The sequence below is a fragment of the Equus przewalskii genome, chromosome X (genome assembly GCF_037783145.1).
Source record: "Equus przewalskii isolate Varuska chromosome X, EquPr2, whole genome shotgun sequence".
NCBI classification, from domain to species: domain Eukaryota; kingdom Metazoa; phylum Chordata; class Mammalia; order Perissodactyla; family Equidae; genus Equus; species Equus przewalskii.
The window spans coordinates 67,303,255-67,325,452 of NC_091863.1; the positions used below are offsets into that span (position 1 = coordinate 67,303,255).

A 22,198-nucleotide genomic window follows, 5' to 3' on the forward strand; every position below is an offset into this window, starting at 1 on the left:
CCACTTCCCCCACAAAGAAAAGGCAGCAAAAGTAAACAATCATCTGTGAGCCCTAACCTTTTACAATGAGTTAAAGAAAAAAAATTAAAATTTCAAGCTTAAGAGGTTTTTAACTAAGACAATAAAAGTTTGTCAAATACTTTGTCAAATTAATATATCCCCATAATTCATCACATTATTATTCTTATATAGATTCTAATTATGAATATATGTTTCTGCTAGGTGGCAGTTTATAAAAAATATAATTCTCTCTAACTTTCTAATTGAAAAGGTTGGGATTAAATTAATTAATTAACTATAGTATTTATGTAGTAACGTCCCTATGCTGTTTATTTCACAGCTTTAGTTTCACAAAAATTGAGCTAAAATAGTGATAAGTAGTTGATATGAAAAAGCTGAAATTATTTATTCAATTCTTGAGGATTTGCTGCACTTTCTACATTCTCTTTCTGTACTTAGGATTCTGTCGGGTTTTGTTTATACTTAACGTGAAGTTTCTTGATGCAAAGATGAGGTTTTGATTATGCTTCTCTATTTTTCCTAAACCACTGCCTCCTTGGTTTCTTAGATGTGCCTTGTATAAATGCTATGTAGTTTTTCTCCTCTTTGCAAGAGGGATTCCCTCACAAAGCTAGTATGATCTGGTTCAGTAAAGAGTGCATACTTTAATGTTATTGGCTGAATTGTGTCCTTCCAAAATTCGTATGTTGAAGCCCTAAGCTCCCAAATCTCAGAATGTGACCATATTTGGAGATAGAATCTTGAAAGAAGTGATAAGTTAAATGAGACCATTAAAGTAGACCCTAATTCAATCTGACTGGTGTCCTTATAAGAAGACAAAATTTGGACACACAGAGAGACACTAAGGATGCGCGCATATAGAAGAAAGAGCACGTAAAGACACAGGGAGAAGGTGCACATCTGCCAACTAAGAAGAAAGGCCTCAGGAGAAATTAAACCAGCCGACACCTTGATCTCGGGACTTCTACCCTCCAGAACTGTGGGAAAATAAATCTCTGTTGTTTAAGCCACCCATTCTGCAGTGTCTTAGTCCATTTGGGCTACTATAACAAAAATACCATAGACTGAGTGGCTTATAAACAACAGAGATTTGTTTCTCATGGTTCTCGAGGCTGGAAGACAAGATCAAGGTACTGGAAGATTCGGTGTCTGGTGAGAGCCCACTTCCAGGCTCAGTGACAGCCATATTCTTACTGTGTCCTCACATGGCAGAAGGGGGCTCTGGAACTCTTTGGGGTCTCTTTTATAAAAGCACTTATCCTATTCATGACCTAATCACCTTCCATAGGCCACACCTTCAAATACCATCACATTGGGGATTAGGATTTAACATATGAGTTTTGGGAGACATAAACATTCAGACTATAGTAATTTGTTATGGCAGCCCTAGCAAACTAATACATCTAGAGATAGATAGATACTTAGGTAGATAGATAGTTAGGTAGATAGACAGATAGATAGATAGATAGATAGATAGATAATAGATGATAGATAAATAAGAAAAGGAAAGTGGATACCCAAGATTCCACATAGTAATAAAAAAAAGTTGACCCTAGGATAAGTTTGGTAAATATATTTTTTGAGCTTTCAGTTCTGTGGATATTATTACAAATTGGCAAAGGGGCATAGGGCAATGCAAAGTTTGGGGCTAGCAAAGCCTCCAGACTAAGTCATAAGTCAATTCTATAGGCTTAAAAATGGTAAGAATTTTAGGTCAAAAGACAAAAGTATGTCCAGAGTTTTAATGCCTCCTAATGCAAATATCAAGGGTATCCCACAGTCTTCGCTCACTTTATATACAGTTGCCTTCAAAGGGCAGGACGATTTCTTATAGCCATACTCAGTGAAGATGGGAACAGTTGGTAACCACCCTCCTTCTATCATTTTAAACACAGTAGTTAAAAAGGTGAGAGTTGGTGGAAAAAGGTCATCTAAAGCTCTCACCAAGGCATACACAAAATACTTTGAAATCCTTAATGAGGTTTTCAAAAACATTTCTATTAAAGTTGATTTGGAATGTGTGATGTATAAAACATTAGACTAATACCTAATGTACCATTTTATATTGAATGTGGACTACAAGATTTTCAATTTATAAAATAAATATTGACACAGTCTCAGCCCTAGTACTGCTTTACACTGTTGCTGTTGTGATGGCGCAATGCAATATTAATATCAATGGTATAATTTAGTGTCTTCTAAACGTATCTTTCTTTGTCAATGTTTTGCTCATCAATTTACAAATTACAGTTCTGTAATGGTGAGGTAATTCATATCTTGGACATAGTGCTAAAATGATGGAGTGGTTTCTTTTTTGCTCAGAAATTGATCTTTCAAATTTTTGCATTTTCTGGTATTAATCATGTTTATTGGACCAATGTTACTATAAAGAATTTTCAGTGTTGCAATGTGGTTACTTTTGTTTATTAAGATACTTCCCTTCCTTCCACCATTCCTGTTCATTACAGCATAACAATCTTATTGATTTTAATTGGAATTTCAAATGTATGAATGCTAAATTACGTCAATGCACCAGCGATAAATTACCTCCCTGCTCTGAGGCAGTGACTATACAGCAACAAACATCTGGATGAAAAGAGAGAACAATTGGTGTAATCAAAAGAGTGTTGCATGTTTTCAATGAATACACCAAACCTCAACGTGATCAAGGGAATGATTTCTGGTCCATTAAACCAGTCTATCAAATCCAACCAGATTTCCTACCTTATAAGCTTCTGTGCATGTTAACTAAACGGCTTATAGCAGGAACTGAACAATTCGTTACTTATTTATTCCCCAATTGATTGGGAAAGCTTTGTCCATATAGGCAAGACCAGGTACCCCTCAGTCTTTACCACTGCTGCTGGAGAATCTGGTGTTTTCTTGTCTGGAACTCGCGTAGTTGGAGGCTGGCAAGGCTCCCACTTTTGGATTAGAGATTGACTTTGGCCACAAATCAGCTTGAAAGAGTCCTGAAGAGGAGGTAGATTTCCAGAGCTGGGGTAAGAGTAGATGAATGGGTAGAAAGATTTTTTAAAACCCTCTCATAGATTCTAGCAGACAGTTTTCTTAAATACATTTTAAATCTTCAGGGACAATATCCCTTGGCCTTGAAAAAATTTCCTTAAAAAATCTACTCCTCTAAAACTGCTTTTGCAAATGTAGCTCTTGAAAGCAAAAGTATAAAAATGTTCAACCCCTTTGACCCAGAAATCCCATTCCAGGGAATTAATTGATTCTAAGGAAATAATTCAAATGAGTGTTGTTGTTATGGTCTAATTTACAATAGTGACAAATTTGAGACAAACTCAAAGTCCAATGTTTAATAAATTATAGTACATTAACTCAGTAGACTACTATGTGGTCATTATACTTGGTAAATATGATACCCGAAGCAACAAGGCAGAGTGTTTACAATGTAAAAATGAGTATCTATGTGAACAAAGCCTGGGAGGGAACTCCAAGAAGTGAAAATGATTGCAATGTTGAATGTTAGGAATACGAACAAGTTGATTTCTTTCTACCTTTCTTTTTAAACCAGTAAATGCACATATTTTACAGAGTGCCCAAGATTCCCAGGCCTAAACCCCTCTGCAAAACAGGGTCAGTGTTTTAGGCAGCAGATGGATACAGTCAGCCAGGTGGAGATGCTAATGTCACAATCCCAGCATGGGAATGGGAGCGGAACCACTGACCCCTGCATGAATGAACCACGTTAAGCAAATAGGTGGGGCTGCCCACATAACCATTTTGTTTTCTAAAGGCAGACTGTATGCTACTGCAGTGATTGCAATACAACCCCTTGCCCCTCTGTTTAAAGTATTCTCCTTAAAAGGATGCCCTGGGAATAATTCTGTGGCTGTTTCCTGTATGGTTTTAAGCAATGGTTCTTTCTTCACAGTATGCTAAGTGCCAGATGAAATAGCTATGCTGCTGTAGATCATCATGATAACATAGTAGTCTGCATTTATGCACACTTTACTCTCTACATAGATGATCAAAGTAAAGTACAGTTTCAAATTGGGGGCCATGATTTTATGTTTTATCCAGATTATTGTGGACAAAAGCCTGCTGTGTATGAAGAGATTAGCTTTTTGAGGGCTGCATCTGAGAACAAAATAACTGATCATTTTGTTTCTTACTACATATTTTTGCATGTTATCATGCTCTTATAAATGAGGGTGGTTTTTTTTTGAGTGAACAGCAACTGATCTTTGTTAAAATATTGCACAGGTATGTTAGAGGGTTGGAATGGGAGGTAGTAGTGATCAGTTAATGTCTTTCAACATACAAGTGCTCTCAAAAGCTATTCATTATGATTCCAGATTCGTTTAGACTACCTGTAAGGCGAGTGGGCCTATGTGATTAGTGAGAGTTGTTTAGTGTTCCTAGAGGCTGCTTAAATCCAAGGCTATTGAAAGTTTTAGAAACCATCATAAACATGAGTTACCTATGTTTAGTAACAGTCTTCTGAGAAGTAATATTAAAAATTACAACCCTAAAAAGGGAATTAAAAAAGAAAGGTCTTCTCATGGAAAGTTTTCAAATCCCTATCTGTTCATACGAATGTTTTTCAGGTGGAAGTGAATCCTCCTGGGATAAGGATAAGATGCAGTCTCCTCTTGCTGCTCCTGGACCCCAACATGGACTTGCTCATGCAGCCCTGGCTGGCCAGCCAGGCCTTGGGGGTGCTCCTACCCTTAATCCACTGCAGCAGAATCACCTGTTGAGCAACAGTATGTATACTGTCCTCCCAAAATTGGTGTGTTGAGAAAAATATCATTCAAGACCCACTGGACATCTTGGACTAGCAGGGCTAGTCTATTTCTCTTCAATAAGGTTTAACAATTTGGGGTCAGAAGGGTAGATAAAGAGGTATTCATTCCAAAAGGTGGGATTTATAGAGTAGAGATAGATTGAGAGGCCATGCAGCAGAGCAGAGGTACATGGGAGGCCGTGGATCAGAGTAGTTAAGAATGTTGGTTATAGTCACATAAGCTTGGGTTTGAATTCCACATCTTTTGAATTCCATATCACTGTTTGACTTTGGAGGTCACCTAACTTTTCCGAGTCTCACTTTCCACAACTACAAAGTAGGAATAAAATATACCCAGTCATTAAGGTTATTGTGAGGGCTAAAAATAATAAAGGAAAAGCTGTTAGCAGTGACTTGCATATAGTAAGTACTGTATGAATTATAAGTATTATTATTTACTATAGCTAATGTATACAAACTCAGGTTAAGACGATGTTTTTAGGAGCTTCAGTGACTCAGAAGTCATTCTGCAGGAAAGCAGGTCTTATATACATTACTTGGCTAAAATTCTACTTTTCCTACAAACAGAAAACCTGGGGAAAGAGTTCTATTATTCCTTTCCCTGAGACTTTCATTCTTCCACTAAACCTTAGAATTAAGACAATGGAGGAATTCTGGGATATTTTAATATGATGTCCCAAATCTTAATGAAATTCATCAGTCATTAAGCATACAAAATAAGTTATGGTGTCTTACTTTAAAGAGGTATTATAAACTCAAGAGTGAAACTTCTCATATAAAATGAAATGTTAAGCAAAGGCAAATAAGATGAATGCCAGAGAAGTTATAAATATTATGTTATGAGAAGTCAGAAAAGGACTGATTAAGGTAGACTTGTGTCATAAAGGAGGGAAGCCTAAAGGACTCCTTGTTTCTAGTCTAACATTTAAACAGCTTAGAAGTTGTCACTCCAATCCTCACAACAAGAAAAAAGTGGAACAATCTGAAAAACAACAGGTCTTTTAAATCCATCAGAGATTGAGTTCACAGGGCACAGCTCTTCCTACAACTGGAGAAAGAGGTGGATACAGGGAACCACAACTTATAAGAAGCAGAAGCCACAGCTGAGGCCTGGTAGAAGCATTGAAAGGGTGATTGCTGAGGACTCAGTATGGAACAAGCTTGAGAGAGAAAACCTCCTGGGGGACCTTCCTTAGGGGTTCCTTATACTTTTGTGAGTTTTACCTCCAGGAGCCCCATCAGGTTGTTAAGGTGAAAACCTGAGAGAATTCCCCTCATGCTTCTGGCAGGGGAGTTTCAAAATATGCTGAGAGTGTTCTGTTTTTTTGTTTTTTTTTTTTTAGCAGAGGCCTGCCTTCAAAAGATACTATTTTACCAGAGCTTAAACTACTTGGTTTTACCAGAGCCTAACTGACCTGGGGTAAGAGTATACTAAACTCCAGCACCCTGTAGCCATTGACGTGAGGGAAGGAAGATACACAACTCCAGCCGCCTTAGCTTTCCACATGGGGAAAGAGAAATACTCAGCCATAGCTGCCCCCACCCCCAAGCCTTCCTATTCCCCCCAAGAGGGAAGAAGCTGAAAAGCAATTATGAAAGTCACAGCCCTAGGAGAGAGGCTCACCAGGAGACTGAGACCTAATCATAGGACTATAGAATGCTTCTCCTCCCTACACATTTTACCACCACAATAGAGCTTTGTATAACAGGGGATTACCACTGAAAGAACTGAAAGCCTTGGACCCTATTTAATATAGCTGCTCTAGGGAAAACCAAAGACAACAGGGGGGACAGGAAATCACAGCTACTCATGGGACAGCTACAGTAAACAGTAAACAAAGCCTAACTCCTAGCCAGTAAACATAAAACTTCCCACTAAAGACCTGTTTACCTCAGTTCCCTTTACTTAATACACCATTTCTGACTTCAAAAAAAGTACAAGGCATGAAAGAGGAAAAAAAAAACACTCTGAAGAGATAAAGCAAGCATCAGAACCAGAATTAGATATAGCAAATATTTTAACATTATCAGTCCAGGAATTTGAAATAACTGGGATTAAAATAACCGCTAAGAAAATGGAAAAAGAGGAAAAGATACAAGAATACATGGGATATTTAAGCAGAGGGATGGAAACTAAGAATCAAAAGGAAATGCTGGAAATCAAAACACTCCAATAAAACGAAGAATGTCTTTGATGGATTCATGAGTAGACTAGACAGAGTCGAGGAAATAATTAGTAAGCTTGAAGATATGTCAATAGAAACTTCCCAATCTGAATAACAAAGCAAAAATGGAAAAAAACAGAACAGAATATCCTAGAGCTTTGCAGCAATTACAAAAGGTGTAGCATACATGTAATGGGGATACCAGAAGGACAAAAATGAGGGAAAGGAGCAAAAGAAATATTTGACATAACAGTGACTGAAAATTTTCCAAAACAATGGGAGACACCAAACCACGGTTCCAGGAAGGTCAGAGAGCAAAAGAAGGATAAGTGTCAAAAAATCTACACTGATGCATATTATAGTCAAACTGGAAAATCAAAAACAAAGAGAAAATCTTGAAAGAAGACAGAGGGGGAAAAAACCCTCCTTACTCATACAGGAACAAACATAATAAAGACATTGGACTTATCTTCAGAAACCAGGCAAGCAATAATAGAGTGGTGTGAAATATTTAGAGTGTTGAAGGAAAAAAAACCCCACCAACCTAGAATTCTGCATCCAGTGGAATTTCCTTTTAAAAGTGTAGAAGAAATAAAGACATTCTCAGACAAACAAAAGTTGAGGGAATTTCTTACCATACCAACAGATCTGCCCTGTAAGAAATGTTACAAGAAGGTCTTCAGAGAAAAAGAAAATTATAAAGGTCGAAAACTTGGACCTACCGAAAAAAGAAGAGTGTTAGAGAAGGAATAAATTAAAGTAAATAACATGTGTTTTTTCTTATTCTTAATCAGTCTAAGAAATAACACTCTGCTCAAAATAATGATGACAACAGCAACATATTGGGTGATTATACCTTATGGATAATGATATAAATGAGAGCACTGTCATAAGGGACAGGAAGGAGGAATTGAAAATACTCTGCTATAAGGTTCTTACACTGCCCACGAAGTGGTACAGTGTTATTTTTGAAAGTGGACTTAGATAAGTTGTAAATGTATATTGCAAACTCCAGGGCACCCACTTAAAAATTATTTAAAAAGTATAATTAATATGCTAAGAGAGGAATGAAAAAGGAATCATATAAAATACTCAGTTAACACGAGAGAAGGCAACAAAAGAGTAGAAGATAATATTAAAATAAAAGAAAAAAGAAGGACAACAAATAGAAATTAGTAAAAAATATGATAGCTACTTATCCAGTCCAATCAGTAATCACTTTAAATATGATTGGCCTAAATATACCAATTAAAAACATAGGCTGCTCCACATGCTCTAGTGATCTGGGATGTCAATGCCTTTACCATTACTTAAATGCAACATACTTCTTATATAATCGTGTATCAAACAAAAAACCAAAACAAAGCAAAATGACAACAATAAAAAGGTGGAGACCGTCAGAGTAGGTAACAAAACAAGGCCGAGTTATATGTTGTCTATAGGAAACTCACTTTAAATATAAAGACACATATTAATTAAAAATAAAGGATTGGAGAAATATATACTATGCTAACACTAGTCAAAAGAAAGAAGGAGTAGCTATATTAATTCAGATGAAGCAGATTTCAGAACAAAGAAAATTTTCAGGGATAAGAAGGACATTACATAATGATAAAGAGGTCAATTCTCCAAGAAGACGTTAACAACCCTTAACGTGTTTGGTCTTATTATCAGAGTGTCAAAATATGTGAGGCAAAACTGATAGAACTGCCAGGAGAAGTAGATGTACTATTATAGTTGGAGACTTCAATATTGCTCTATTGGAAATGGACATATCCTGTAGGAAGAAAGTCAGTCAGCAAGGGTATAGTTGAACTGAGTAGCACCATCAATCAACTAGATCTAATGAACTTCTATAGAATATTTCATTCAACAACAGAAGAATACACATTCTTCTTAAATTGACATGGAACATTCACCAAGACCACCTTCTGAGCTGTAAAACGCACCTTAACAAATTTAAAAGAATAGAAATCATACATTGTCTGCTCTCAGTCATATTGGAATTAAACTAAAAATTAATAACAGAAAGACAGGTGGAATATCCAAAATTACTTGGAGATTCAACAGCACACTACTAAGCAACATGTGTGTCAAAGAAGTCTCAAGTAAATGAAAGTAAATGAAAATAAAAACTTTTCTTATCAAAATTTGTAGGATGCAGCAAAAGCAATACTTAGAAATTTATGGTATTGAATAAATATGCTAAAAAGAAGAAAGATAAAATCAGCAATCTAAGATTGCATTTTAGGAAACTAGAAAAGGAAAAGCAAATTAAATCCAAAGCAGAGGAAAAGAAGTAATAAAAGTTAGTGCTGAAATCAATGAAATTGAAAATACGAAATCAATAGAGAAAATCAATGAAGCCAAAAGCTGGTTCTTTGAATTGATCAATAAAATTGATAAAGCTTTATCTAAGCTAAGTAAGAAACAGAAAGAAGATACAAATTGCTAATATTTGAAATGAAAGAGGGGTCATAATTCCTGACAATATGGACATTAAAAGAATAAAAAAGGAATATTGTAAACAACTCTGTGCCCACAAATTTGATAACCTGGATGAAATGGACCAATTCCTTGAAAGATATAATCTATCAATACTCGTATAATAAGAAATTGATAATCTGAATAGGACTATATCTATTAAAGAAATTGAATCAATACAATAAGAAGCATCAGATCCAAATAGCTTCACTGGTAAATTCTACCAAACATTAAAGGAAGAAAACACACAAATTTCCTACAGTCTTTTCCAGAAGATAGAAGCAGCTGGAATATTTCCTAACTCCTATGATGCCAGCATTACCCAGTTACCAAAAACAGGCAAAGATATTACAAGTAAATGAAACTATAGACCAATATCTCTCGTGAGCATGCATGCAAAAATCCTCAACAAAATATTAACAAATCAAATCCAACAATGTATAAAAAGAATTATACACCATGACAATCTGGGATTTATTACAGGGATGCAAGGCTAGTTCAACATTCAAAAATCAATTAATATAGTCCGTCACATTAGCAGGGTAAAGAAGAAAAATCATATGATTCTAAGAGTAGATACAGAAAAAGGATATGACAAAATACAATAAGCACTCATAATAAAAGTTCAGAAAAATAGGAACAGAAGGCAACTTCCTCAACTTGATAAAGAACATCTACCAAAAAAACCTACTGCTAACATCATATTTAATGGTGAGAAACATGTGCTTTTCCCCTAAGATAAAAAACAACAAGGATGCCTCCTCTCACCACTCCTATTCATCGTTGCACTGGAAATACTGGCTAATACAATATGATAAGAAAAGGACCTAACAGGTATATAGATGGGAGAGAAGAAATTGTCTTTGTTCAAAGATGACATGATTGTCTACATAAAAAAATCCCAAAGCTTTGACAAAAAAATCTCCTGGAAGTAATAAAGGATTATAGCATGATTGTGTACAAAAGTTGATTACTTTCCTATATACCAGCAATGAACAATCGCAATTTGAGAATAAAAAACACAATGCCGTTTACATTAGCAACAACAAAAAAATGAAATACATAGGTATAAAACTGACAAAAAAAAATATATATATATATATATATATATATATAAACTCTTTAGAAGGAATTCTATAAGTCTCTGATGAAAGAAATCAAAGAATGTCTAAATAAATGGAGAAATATTCTATGTTTATATATAGGAAAACTCAATATCATTAAGATGCAAGTTCTTCTTAACTTGACCTATGCATTCAACACAATCCCAATCAAACTCCAAGGAAGTTATTTTGTGGATATCAACAAACTGATGCTAAAGTTTATAGGGAAAGTGAAAGATCCAGAATAGCCAACATGATATTGAACAGAAAACATCAGTGGAATGATCGATCCTACCCTACTTCAATGTTTACTGTAAAGCTACAGGAGTCAAGACAGTGTGATATTGGCAAAAGAATAGACAAATAGATTTATAACAGAATAGAAAGCCCAGAAATATATCCATAAATATGTAGTCAACTAGTATTTGATGAAAGAGCAAAGACAATTAAATGGAGAAACCATCATCTTTTCAACAAATAGCATTGGGAAAACTAGGCATCCACGTGCAAAAAAAAAAAAAAAATGAATCTGGACGCAGACTCTACACTCTTCTCTTCACAGAAATTAACTCAATCTGGATCATGGACCTAAATGTAAATTTCAAAATTGGAAAACTATTAGAAGATAATATCAGAGAAAATCTAGATGATCTTGAGTTTGGCAATGAGTTTTTAGGTACAGCACCAAGTCCACGATAAAAATTGATAAATTGGATTTAAACATTGAAAATTAAAATTTTAAACTGTTCTGTGAAACACACTGTTAAGAAAATAAAAAGACAAGCTACAGAGTTGGAGAAAATCTTTGCAAAGCACATACCTGATGAAGGACTGATAGAAAATTTACAAAGAACTCTTAAAAGTCAACAATAAAAAATAAACAACCTAATTAAAAAATAGGCAAAAGACCTGAACAGATACCTCATCAAATAAGATATACAGATGACAAATAAGCATGTGAAAAGATGCTCAACATCATGTGTCATTAGGGAATTGTAAATTAAAACAATGAGATACCCCTACACGCCTATTGGAATGGCTAAAATCCAAAACTCCATCAGCATCAATTGCTGGTAAGGATGTGGAACAACAGGAACTCTCTTTTATTGCCTTTGGGAATGCAAAATGGTACAGCCACATCGGAAAACATTTTGGCAGTTTTTCACAAAGTTAAACATAATCTTCCTTATTTATCCAATTGAATTGAAAACTTATATCCACACAAAAATCTACATACCAATGTTTATAGCCACTTTATTCATAACTTCTAAAAGTTGGAATCAACCAAGATGTCCTTCAACAGCTGGATGAGTAAACAAACTGTGGTACGTCCATACCATGAAACAGTAGTTAGCAGTAGAAACAAATGAGCGATGAAGCTTCGAAAAGACTTGGATGAACATTAAGTATGTATTGCTAAGTGAAACAAACCCAGTCTGAAAAGACTAAACAGTGTATGACTCCACCTCAGGAAATGGCAAATCTATAGAATCAGGAAAATCCAAGGCTAAGACAGGAGGGATGAATGGGTGGAGCACAGAGGATTTTTAGGGCACTGAAAGTATTCTATATGATACTGTAATGGTAGATATGTGCTATCATGCATTTGTGAAAAATCTTAGAATGTACAACACAAAAGAATAAACTCTAAGGCAAACTATGGACTGTAGTTAATAATAATGTATCAATATTGATTCCTCAATTGTAGCAAATGTACCACACTAATACAAGATTTTAGTAACAGGGGAAACTGTTGGTGGAGGGGAAATACATTGAAATCCTCTGTAATTTCTGCTCACCTTTTCTGTAAACCTAAAACTTCTCTAAAACTAAAGTCTATTGATTTAAAAAAGGGAGGAAGAGTTTTACCATGCTCAAATAAACAGGATTAGAAAGGTAGATTCCAGAGCCATGAACAAGAATGAAGGCTAAGCTGAATTAAAATAGTAAAGAGCTACAAGTAGTCCAGTGGGGCTAGAGTAGAGCACGCAGAGGTCTGTGATGAGATATCAAAGCTAGAAAAGTCATTTCACATGAAACCAAAGAACTTATATTTTATTCTGGAGACAGTAAGTGGACACTAAAAGTCTTAAAATTAGAGTGGCAAATGAAATGGCATAAGAAAACCAACCAGGAAGGTAGGATACCAACCAGGTACAATGGGATTGGTGCCTGACCCTAGAAATTGCAGGATATTACAGAGGTCAACATGAGTTGGAAATAGAATGAATGTGGGATTTTAGAGAGCGGATTAGAGTCTGAAGTTTGTAGCCTTAATGGCTAGCAGAAGGTGGTACCACGCACTTATATAAAACTTATAGGAGTTGCCAGAATACGAAGATTCGTTAGAAATAATACTTATAGTAGCTTGCATGATGTCCTTGAGGCTGACAGGAAAGAGATGACCCATTCTGGTGATTTTTAAAAAGAATTTGTCTTCATTGCCATACTATTAAAAGTCTCTGTACTTTTTAAGCATGTGAGTAAATGGTCGAGATTGCTGGAGTGTTGTATACTATTGATGGCTCTTAATTTAATGATTTCTGCTTTGAGAAAAGGTTGACTTACATAATTCAGTATTTGCATAGGCTTTGCATGTGCAACTCACGTGGGGTCACTGTTAAACTGCCCTGTAATGTAAATATTAGCTTAGAGTCTAGGGTATTATAGTCAATTGACAGTTAGTTATTGCAGGTCATGATCTGAAAGTGTGACTTTTAAGTCCTTCATGGTCATATGAAATGTTTGATGAATTATATTTTAAAACTGTCAATAGGCTGTTAGATTATGTTTGTAGTTTGCATTTAGTTTGCATGTCAATTGGACTCTGAGTAGGCATATGACTTGATATGGCCAGATGGTGTCTGGATGATGCTGAAAATCTTTGGAGAATGAGGAAAAGATTATTACACTGTTAAGGGAAGTGTAAATTGAACAAAGGCTTATTTAAGCATTTGAGTGGTAAAGGGAGGCACTGATGGCTACTTTTCAGCTACAGTTTGATCAATTTGCTACTAAAACACTGAGTACACAAAGAAGAATTGAAGTCTATAATTATCTTGGGTTTGTGGTAAATGAGAGCTGTATATAGAAACTTTTTTAGGTCATTGATGGATACTATTATGTTGAGCATAGAGTGAAGGTTTTAGGGGAAAGATAAACAGTGATTAATTTAATTTGTTATGGAATATCTCATCATTATAGCAAAGCTGTATGATGAGTAAAGTATAAAAATGCATATTCATCTAAGTAATTTTGGAAGGCTAACTGAAAATAAACTTCTAGTTTAACAGGGGGTGCAGAAGGCCATTTTAAATTCAGTGTTTACACTGTGTCAGGCTTCTCTCAGGAAAAATGTTTTATAACTGAAAATTTTGGCTTGGTGGATTGCTCATAAAATGGATTTAGAGATAGCAATCCATAAGTGAAGTAATAGGTGAAAGGTCTAAAATACGTTGTTAATATTTTCTTGGGATCTGGAGTCATACGGAGTACAGAGGAGGTTCCCCTTCTTGGATTCCACATAGAATTTCAGTTTCTTGCTTTTTTAAAAATCTTTGTGTAATTCTGATAACAGTGCATTTTGTGGCTGTCTTTATCAGAAATCTTGGTGACTGTTGTGTCCTTTATTTAGGAGTTTTTTTCATTGAGATGATCACTTTAATGTTGTATGACGCTTGTCATATCTGAAAGTGTGTTTTATTGCATTGTGCTGCCTTTGAATATTTTTTGTTCATGGGCTTAATTCATCCATCATTGTTGAATCTAGAAGATGGACCTCAAATCAAGTAGCAGCATTTTTATCTTCTAGCCTCCTTTTTGTCCAAAAAAATCTGTTTTGAAAGTTTGTATTACTGTTACTGTTGTTTTGAGGAATGAGATTTAGGGGGCCTCGGAACATACTTCCTATAGGTTCATTGTTATTCACTTACTATTGTGACATGGGAAGCAAGAAAAAATGAGGGGATGGCAAGGAGGAAAGGGGATGTTATTAATAGTTGATAACTGTGTGTAGGACCCACGTAAACATTGCCCATTATAGAATTTCTATAATCTGTAATAATTTGGGAAAATTATAGGAAAGGATGTTTTAGAGCATCTGTTAAAGATTGCTAGTTTCTGGGCTTTTGTCCAAAAAAGGCAAGATTACTGTTGAAGCAATAGTTTAAAATACATTGTAAAGTGCTATGGTTTACTTACTGTAGTCATGTTAACATCCGTGATGTTAGGCTAACTTTCCCTAGCCTCTGCTTAAAGGTGTTTCCTCACAAATCCCAACCTTATAAGGGGCAAGTAGACAACAGTTTTAATTTGTTACCTTTCTTATGATGACATATCTGTGGCTATTACAAGTGTAATGTGGATAATACTTGAGAGATATTCTTTAATATATTTCAAATGTGCGAAAATTATTTCACCTTGCATAAGAAAACAGATAGAATTCTAGACACTACTCAACAATATTGGTATTTGTTAGCGAAGTGGAAAACAGGTTGATATTTCGATAGGGGAGTTATTCCTTATTGACAAAGGCTTCAAAGTAGAGCTATAAGCATTCATTTTAGAAATTTATAACTGAAGGGGTAGAACATATTCCAAATTTTATTTTCTTCACTAATACTGTAGCCCAGAGAATCTATATGCTGTCTTACCAGGGCCACTATTATATCTCCTAAAGAAAGTGTTAAGCTAGAAACTATCAACACATCAATATATTATAATGATTAAAAAGAAAGTAACTTCTTTTTGTTAAATAAAATGATGTTTGCCTTAAAGATTTTTGTTTGTAAAAATGATTGCATCTTATAAATATTTTGGAAGTGAGAGCAAGAACAGGGGATATTGATAAATAAAAGTCTGTTGACATAGGAATGTATTTAAAATTATAAAACAATATTAAATCTCATAGGTACTATTAATTGCCCAAAGAGATACTGGGATATAACAAAACTTGATTTAAAAAACAAAGCCAGTAAGAATGAATTTAGATTTTTTTTTACTATTTCACAGCATCAATTTTGATGTGATTTACCTTTGTCCAAATAATGTAACAAATGTAATAATTTAACATGCACTGTCTCTTTTAGGACTGGATCTGCCATTTATGATGATGCCTCATCCCCTACTTCCAGTCAGCTTACCTCCTGCATCAGTTGCCATGGCAATGAATCAGATGAACCATCTCAATACTATTGCCAACATGGCTGCTGCAGCCCAGATTCACAGTCCACTCTCCAGAGCTGGGGCCTCTGTTATAAAGGTAAGAATCATGATTTAGAAGAGGACAAAGGTGTTAATTACAGTTAAATTTTGGTACAATATTAGCAGTACCACAGGATCTTCAGTATAAACACACAGCTCATTGACTCAATTGCTTAGCATACAGTATTGATGAGTTTGATTTCTGACTAGACCTGCTAAGGTGTTTTTGTTTTGTTGCTGTTATTAGTTTTCATTCTTTGGCCACAGATCTCATCTTTAATTTTAGCTTCCTGTCTTGCAATCATGAGCACAGTGTGGGGACATAAGGCCAGACTAATGACAGAGTAGAAGAGTAGGCAAAACCATTGCCATTGCTGGGGTGAAACAAAGTAAACACTGTGCCTTTTTGGTGTCTGTGAGACAGTCGTGGGGTAGTATATACTGTACAGGACTTGTAGTCAGAAAGACCTGAGTTCCAGTTATGGTTCTGCCGCTTAATAGCTGAATGACCATGGATATGACATTTATCCCACCTGAACTTGCTTCCTCAACTGTAAAATAAAGATCATAGTACTAATCTATCCCACTTATTTCACTGGCTGTCTGGAGATAATGTGAGTAAAATATAGATTAAAAATTGTGAAATGTTAAATAAATATTTATGGTAAGTTGCAGCATTATCATTATCAGTATCAGAATATTATTTTTCAAAATTTCATGACCATTGGGTAATGAAACACAAATAATATTTTATAATCCCTCCTTATGTCTGCTGTCACTTTGGCACATGGCCTCTCTGTCCTCTCTCCAAGTATTATGTGAACTAGGCTTTTTAATATAATTTTTCTTTTGGTGAGGAGATAATATAAGGGTATATAGGATCAAAAGAGTATAGTTATTCAGAGCAACCCATTGATTTGTCCCTTTGTTCCTTCATTTATTCAACAAATATTATACCTTTGATATATACATGTTGTATTGGGCAATATGGGAGACAGACGTGTAAGACTTAGTCCCTGACTTCCGGGACTCACAAACTAAATGTGAGACAAACAACAGGTACCCATTTAACTTGTGCTAACAAGACAGACCGATGGATAGCATAGAGAGTCACCAAGTATTATAGGACTTTAGAGGAGGGAGAGATCATACCTAGCTTGCAGAAGAGAGGAGGCAGGGATCTCAAAAGGCATTACAGTTGATGGATTTGAACCGAGCCTTGCAAAAGTGATATGATTGTAATAGATGCACACACAGGTGAGAGAAGACAAGGCAGAGGAAATGTGAGAGTCTAGACTTTTTTTTCCATTTTAAATTCCAGTTTTGGGGACTTCTAAAACAATGAAGAAAATTTATAACATAACCTTTGTAGGAAAGGAAAAGAAAAATTGATAAATTTTTATTAAGCTCCATGTGTATTTCCACGGCCAAGTAGAAGCGTGCTTCCTGTGAAGGCTGTGACCCTTAATGGACTAGTTTATCCCAGCTAGTCAGAGCTCTGTTGTTTGAATATTTGACCAGAGTGTAAATCAGGAATCAGAGTTGCCTTTGAGAAAAAAATTACCCATGGACATTATTTCAAAGATGGCATAAGGTTTCTATGATTTTGAAACTGGGTGGCTACTAAGTAAATGTGACCCCACACAAACTTGGGAAACTTTATTAAAAAACGAAATATGGTTTAAAGTAATGGAATTTTCATACTTGCTTTGAAATGATAAAAGAATACTCTCAATAAAGGCATGTTTTTGGCTCTTCAAAAGTACATTCGCTTAGTTTTCTTAATGACTGTTGTTCAGACTGAATCACCTACATTTTGGTTGAATATTTGGGACTTCTGGTAGCTCTGTGAAGAATTTGGAGCCAAGAAGCTCTTGGGGATGAGGCTCATGACTCACATTTTGTTGGTGGTGGTGATGATGGAAATGGAAAGAATAGTTATCTTCTTTCAAGAACAGTTAGCAATATGATACTAGCTACATGATACCAAATTAGAAGCACAGAAATTTCACCCCTCTGTTGATCTATATTTCAGCAGAAATTTATTTTCAGCGTGCTTCTTGGTGAAGCACAGGTCCAAAGTTCGATCTATTAGAATCCCGCAGGCAGTGAGCAAACCTATGTATTGAGACTTTGCCATATAAAACTACTTGGGGGATATGGGAACTATTCAAACAAAAACACATTTCCTCTATTTACGTTTACGTTTTTTTTTTTTTACTTTCAAGTAACGCTTTCTCTTATTTTCATATAATTTTATTTTCATATAATTTTAAAAAGTCCCCGGAATTGGAAAAAAACACACACTGTGATATGCAAACACGGTTTCACAATCTTTCAAAACACCTGCTTCTTTAGCACAGTTTGTGTTAAGCTGACGCCTGTACCTTGTCACTGATGATCATGTGGCTGTGATCACAATTTCCTTCGGAAGCTGGTCTCGCAGTATGTGCTTTGAATATTAGGACTATATGATAAATAGAAGGTATCAAGCTACTGAATGACTGGCTACACAAACCATATTCAATTTCCAGCACTTAGCATTTTTGAGTAAAGAGCCTGGGAACAACTATTTTAATATTTCTGTGCTTCAATTTTTTTTCTGGAAAATGGATCTCGCTTTCTGTAAACTTTGTATCTGTGTTTACATATCATCTGATTGAGTCTACATCAGAAAAGTGGTTAGGCTAATCTGTAAGCCATGTTAACTCCTCATTTTAATTTGGGTAGGCCAATTTGGCATTTGTTAGCAAGTGCATTTGTTAACAACTAATTGAATCAGAAGAAGCCACCGATATCTGGTTTAAAAATTTTGTGGGCTCATCCATATTTTTTCTTGCATTGGTTGAGCCCCTATTATGCATCAGGTGGTTTTTAAACCTAACGATCTCATGTAGAGAGACAAACAATAAACAGAGTTAATAGCACTATAATTTTTGCCTGAAAATTTAAATAGACAAAATGAACTCACATGTACTATTTTGAAAACATGCTTTTGCAGATTTTGTTTTATACTTTATGAGATCAGGGTTCCAGAGTTATAGCAAGAATGGAAACTATGTGTAATGATTTAAAATTTCCTACATTCTCTGCGTTTAAGGTTATCCTGGTAGTTGACTTGTTACTGTGCCATGTTTGTCTCTAATTTTTCAGATTCTTTAAAAGAAATGATGTAGGATGCAGACATCTGTGACTGAGTGCATATTCACATAATATGTATTTTTATAATGTGATGGTCTACTGTGTTTGCTCATAGACTCAAATGGACACAGCACTTAGAGTACTTATTCATAAACATAATATTTGCCTAGTCAAATAATGTTGAACATTAAAATGAAATAAAATCCTCAGATTCCTATAATGGACGTAAACTTTCAGTGTTCTAGATTTTATATTTGGGCCAGCATCCAATGGTGTGCCTGTAAACCAGCTCTCAAAAAACAAAACCTCTGATTTATAGCTTTTGCCATTTTTTTGTGATGTAAATATCCCCACCCTGGTTGATTTCAAGTTACCAACAGTTTAACACCTGGCTCACAAAATTACTGAATATTTAACAGTTGGCTCTAATTTCAGTAGGCTCCAAGACAGCACTCTCCTTTTAAAACATTACATGAAATATGAAATGTTTATCGGATCAAACTCTCCATGCCAATCTCCCCCCATATCCATTAAACAAAATAAGCAAAAACTTTTCAAACCAGTTTGCCTACAAATTTCTATTTCTTCAGAAAGTGTAATGTGTTAACTAAAAGTCTGAGAAATCTCTATAAAAATGAATGAATAAGCAGTTTGTTTTCCAATTGAAATTATACCACTTTAACATGGAATGATGTCAAATTGAAAGGAGCATAATTGCGTTTGAGCCTTTTTCTTCTACCAGTGTGTAAATATTTCTACTGCAGTATGAAAAAAGTTTGATGATTAGAGCCGTTGCTTCCTGCAAATACCATTAAATAGTAAAAGCTAACACAAGGGAGAATAGATCTGGCTGGCTATCTTTTTTATTTTCCACAGCTGGAAATCTTTTTTATTTTCTTTTCACAGGTGGAAGAGAAAACCATAGCTTTTTAGGGCTCTGAGAAGTTATGTGTCTTTTAGAAGCTTATACTTCTCAAGAAAATATATATTTGCTTATAGTTTAAAAATTTCCCCACCTCCGTGGATGTAAACAATTAGCAGTGAGTCTTAGTCAGATGCATAGAACATACGGACTACAGCAACACTGTTCAATATGGTAGCCGCTAGCCACAAAGGCTATTTCAATTTAAATTAATTAAACAAAATGAAAACTTCAGTTGCAACTAGTGACATTTCAAGTGCTCAGTAGTCACATATTACTTTTGGCTACAATATTAGACAGCAGAAGTATAGTATATTTGCATGATTGAAGAAAATTTTATGGGACAGCACTGTTCTAGAGCATTGCGTAGGGTGGATGAGAAGTCCAGGATCGCCAGTAATCTTTGGGGAAAAAGATAATACAGATTTAGAAATCAGCAAGTATATTGCAGTTAGCCTTGCAGTTGGCCAGAACGAATAATTATCGTTGAATATTGGCTTACTCTATTATAAATAGCATCATTTTCTGTTAGAAAGCAGAGAATTCACTGATTTAGCAATGGTTTAGTATGTGCAAAGGACTGTGTTACATTGCCTTATCAAAAACACAAAAACGAAACAGGCATAAGCACCACCCCCAAAAGAATTTATAGAATTATATATTGTTTCTGGATAGAGCCATCATAATTTTTTAGCTAAGTAAGATGCATTAACTAGCAGGTTTCATTGGAGGCAATGTGACATAATGGGTAAGATCACGGGCGCTGAAGTGAGACTGCCTGTATTTGAATCCTGGTTTCATCATTCTTTATGTAACTTTATGAAACTTAATTAACCTACTCGTATCTCAGTTTGCCTCATCTCCCAATGAAATGGGGATAATAATTGTACATACCTCATACTGTTAACGTGAGGCTGAGATAAATCTTTTTAACACACTTACAGTACTGTTTGGTATCTAGTAAAAATTCAGGGTGCATTAGTTAATATTATTTTATTTTATTATGTTTCATACTCAAGAATGCATATGGAAATAATAATAAGTAGAAACCAATATTATGGCCAAGAGCTAGCCTAAGAAAGAAGTGGCTTCCCCTATGTACATTCCCCTCTGTATCCTCTTTTCAGTATCAGGACCAAAGGTCCCCCCAGCATTAGATGAATATACAGGTATTGGACCCTCCCTCTGGAGAGCATTTGTTCACTTGTAATGGCTGTTTTGATCTCGATGCCACAAAAGAAGGCTTAGGGATCTGGTAGAGACTAAAGAGGGACGCCCATTCTAATAGAAGTGATCTGATTTGTATTTTATTTTAAATTATCTTTCAATGTTTATATGTGGATTATTTAGTCTTTAGTTTGAACTATGAGCATCTACACACCATATGAAAACACCCATAGACTTTCCTTCCATCCCCAATGGGTACATTAGGCACTCATTAAATGTTTGTTGCATGAATGAATGAAAACTAATGATTCATTGTATATTAAACTTTGGGGAGTGTTTCCAACATAAATGATCATTAGTGATACAAGCTTTAAGTCCAAAACTGGAAAAGACATTACAAGTTGCAAACAAATGTTTTTTTGGTTTTTGTTGTGGTTTTGGCCAGAAACTAGATTGGGGATATTGTTAACACCAGGCATATAGTCTTTAATGTTGGCTCAGATTCCTTTACTGTTGGCTCAGATATTAGCATTTGTAGCTAATAACTAATATAGCTATAACATGAATTGGAAATTGCATTATGATTATTAGGCGTGCTAGGCTATTCATCCTTCAGTTATATCATTGAATGTGGCAAATTCTTGAGAGCAAAATAGGTAAAATACCTGAGTGGTATGAAAACCTATTTCCTGTTTGACATTTAAGTATCTTATAATACATTTTTTTTCTGTATTTGTGGGAAACTTTGTAATATAAGTGTTCCATAAAATTTAAGACATTTAAATAGGAAGCTGTTATTTGGCTGTTTACCAATACCATCTGATTAGCTGTGTTTTTTGTTTGACTGAGCAGCTGGCAATTAATGAATTGATAGGAAATGGTCACAAGGCAGTGGTATTAGCATGTGAACATCTGGTATTAAAATTAGTCAACACAGAGAGGGTTTTGTGATAATTCAAATTCACTGAAAAATCACTAGTTGAGTCTTATTCTAAAAGCTCTATGGAAAAACAAAGCTATTACTATCTTTTGGAAAATGGGATGAAGATGCCTTGAGTGGGAATTGAGGTTCATTTGTGTTTGTATGTGTTGTGTGTGTGTGTGTGTGTGTGTGTGTGTGTGTGTGTGTTTGGGTGGGTGGCAGAGGTCCAAGCTCACAACATAATTTGGAAGCCATGCATTTTCCCACCGAACTATCCATTCTCCCACTTAAGGG

General features: G+C 35.2%; 1 protein-coding gene across 7 annotated transcripts in view; it reads left to right on the forward strand.

The window, feature by feature from the left end:
- DACH2 (dachshund family transcription factor 2) overlaps positions 1 to 22,198 on the forward strand; it is a 466,299-nt gene that overhangs the window by 363,733 nt on the left and 80,368 nt on the right. For all 7 annotated transcript variants that reach the window (XM_070604000.1, XM_070603995.1, XM_070603994.1 and 4 more), the window contains 2 exons: positions 4,599 to 4,757; positions 15,638 to 15,810. In XM_070604000.1, coding sequence (XP_070460101.1) covers positions 4,599 to 4,757; positions 15,638 to 15,810 — 332 coding nt within the window. The remainder of the gene's footprint in view (positions 1 to 4,598; positions 4,758 to 15,637; positions 15,811 to 22,198) is intronic.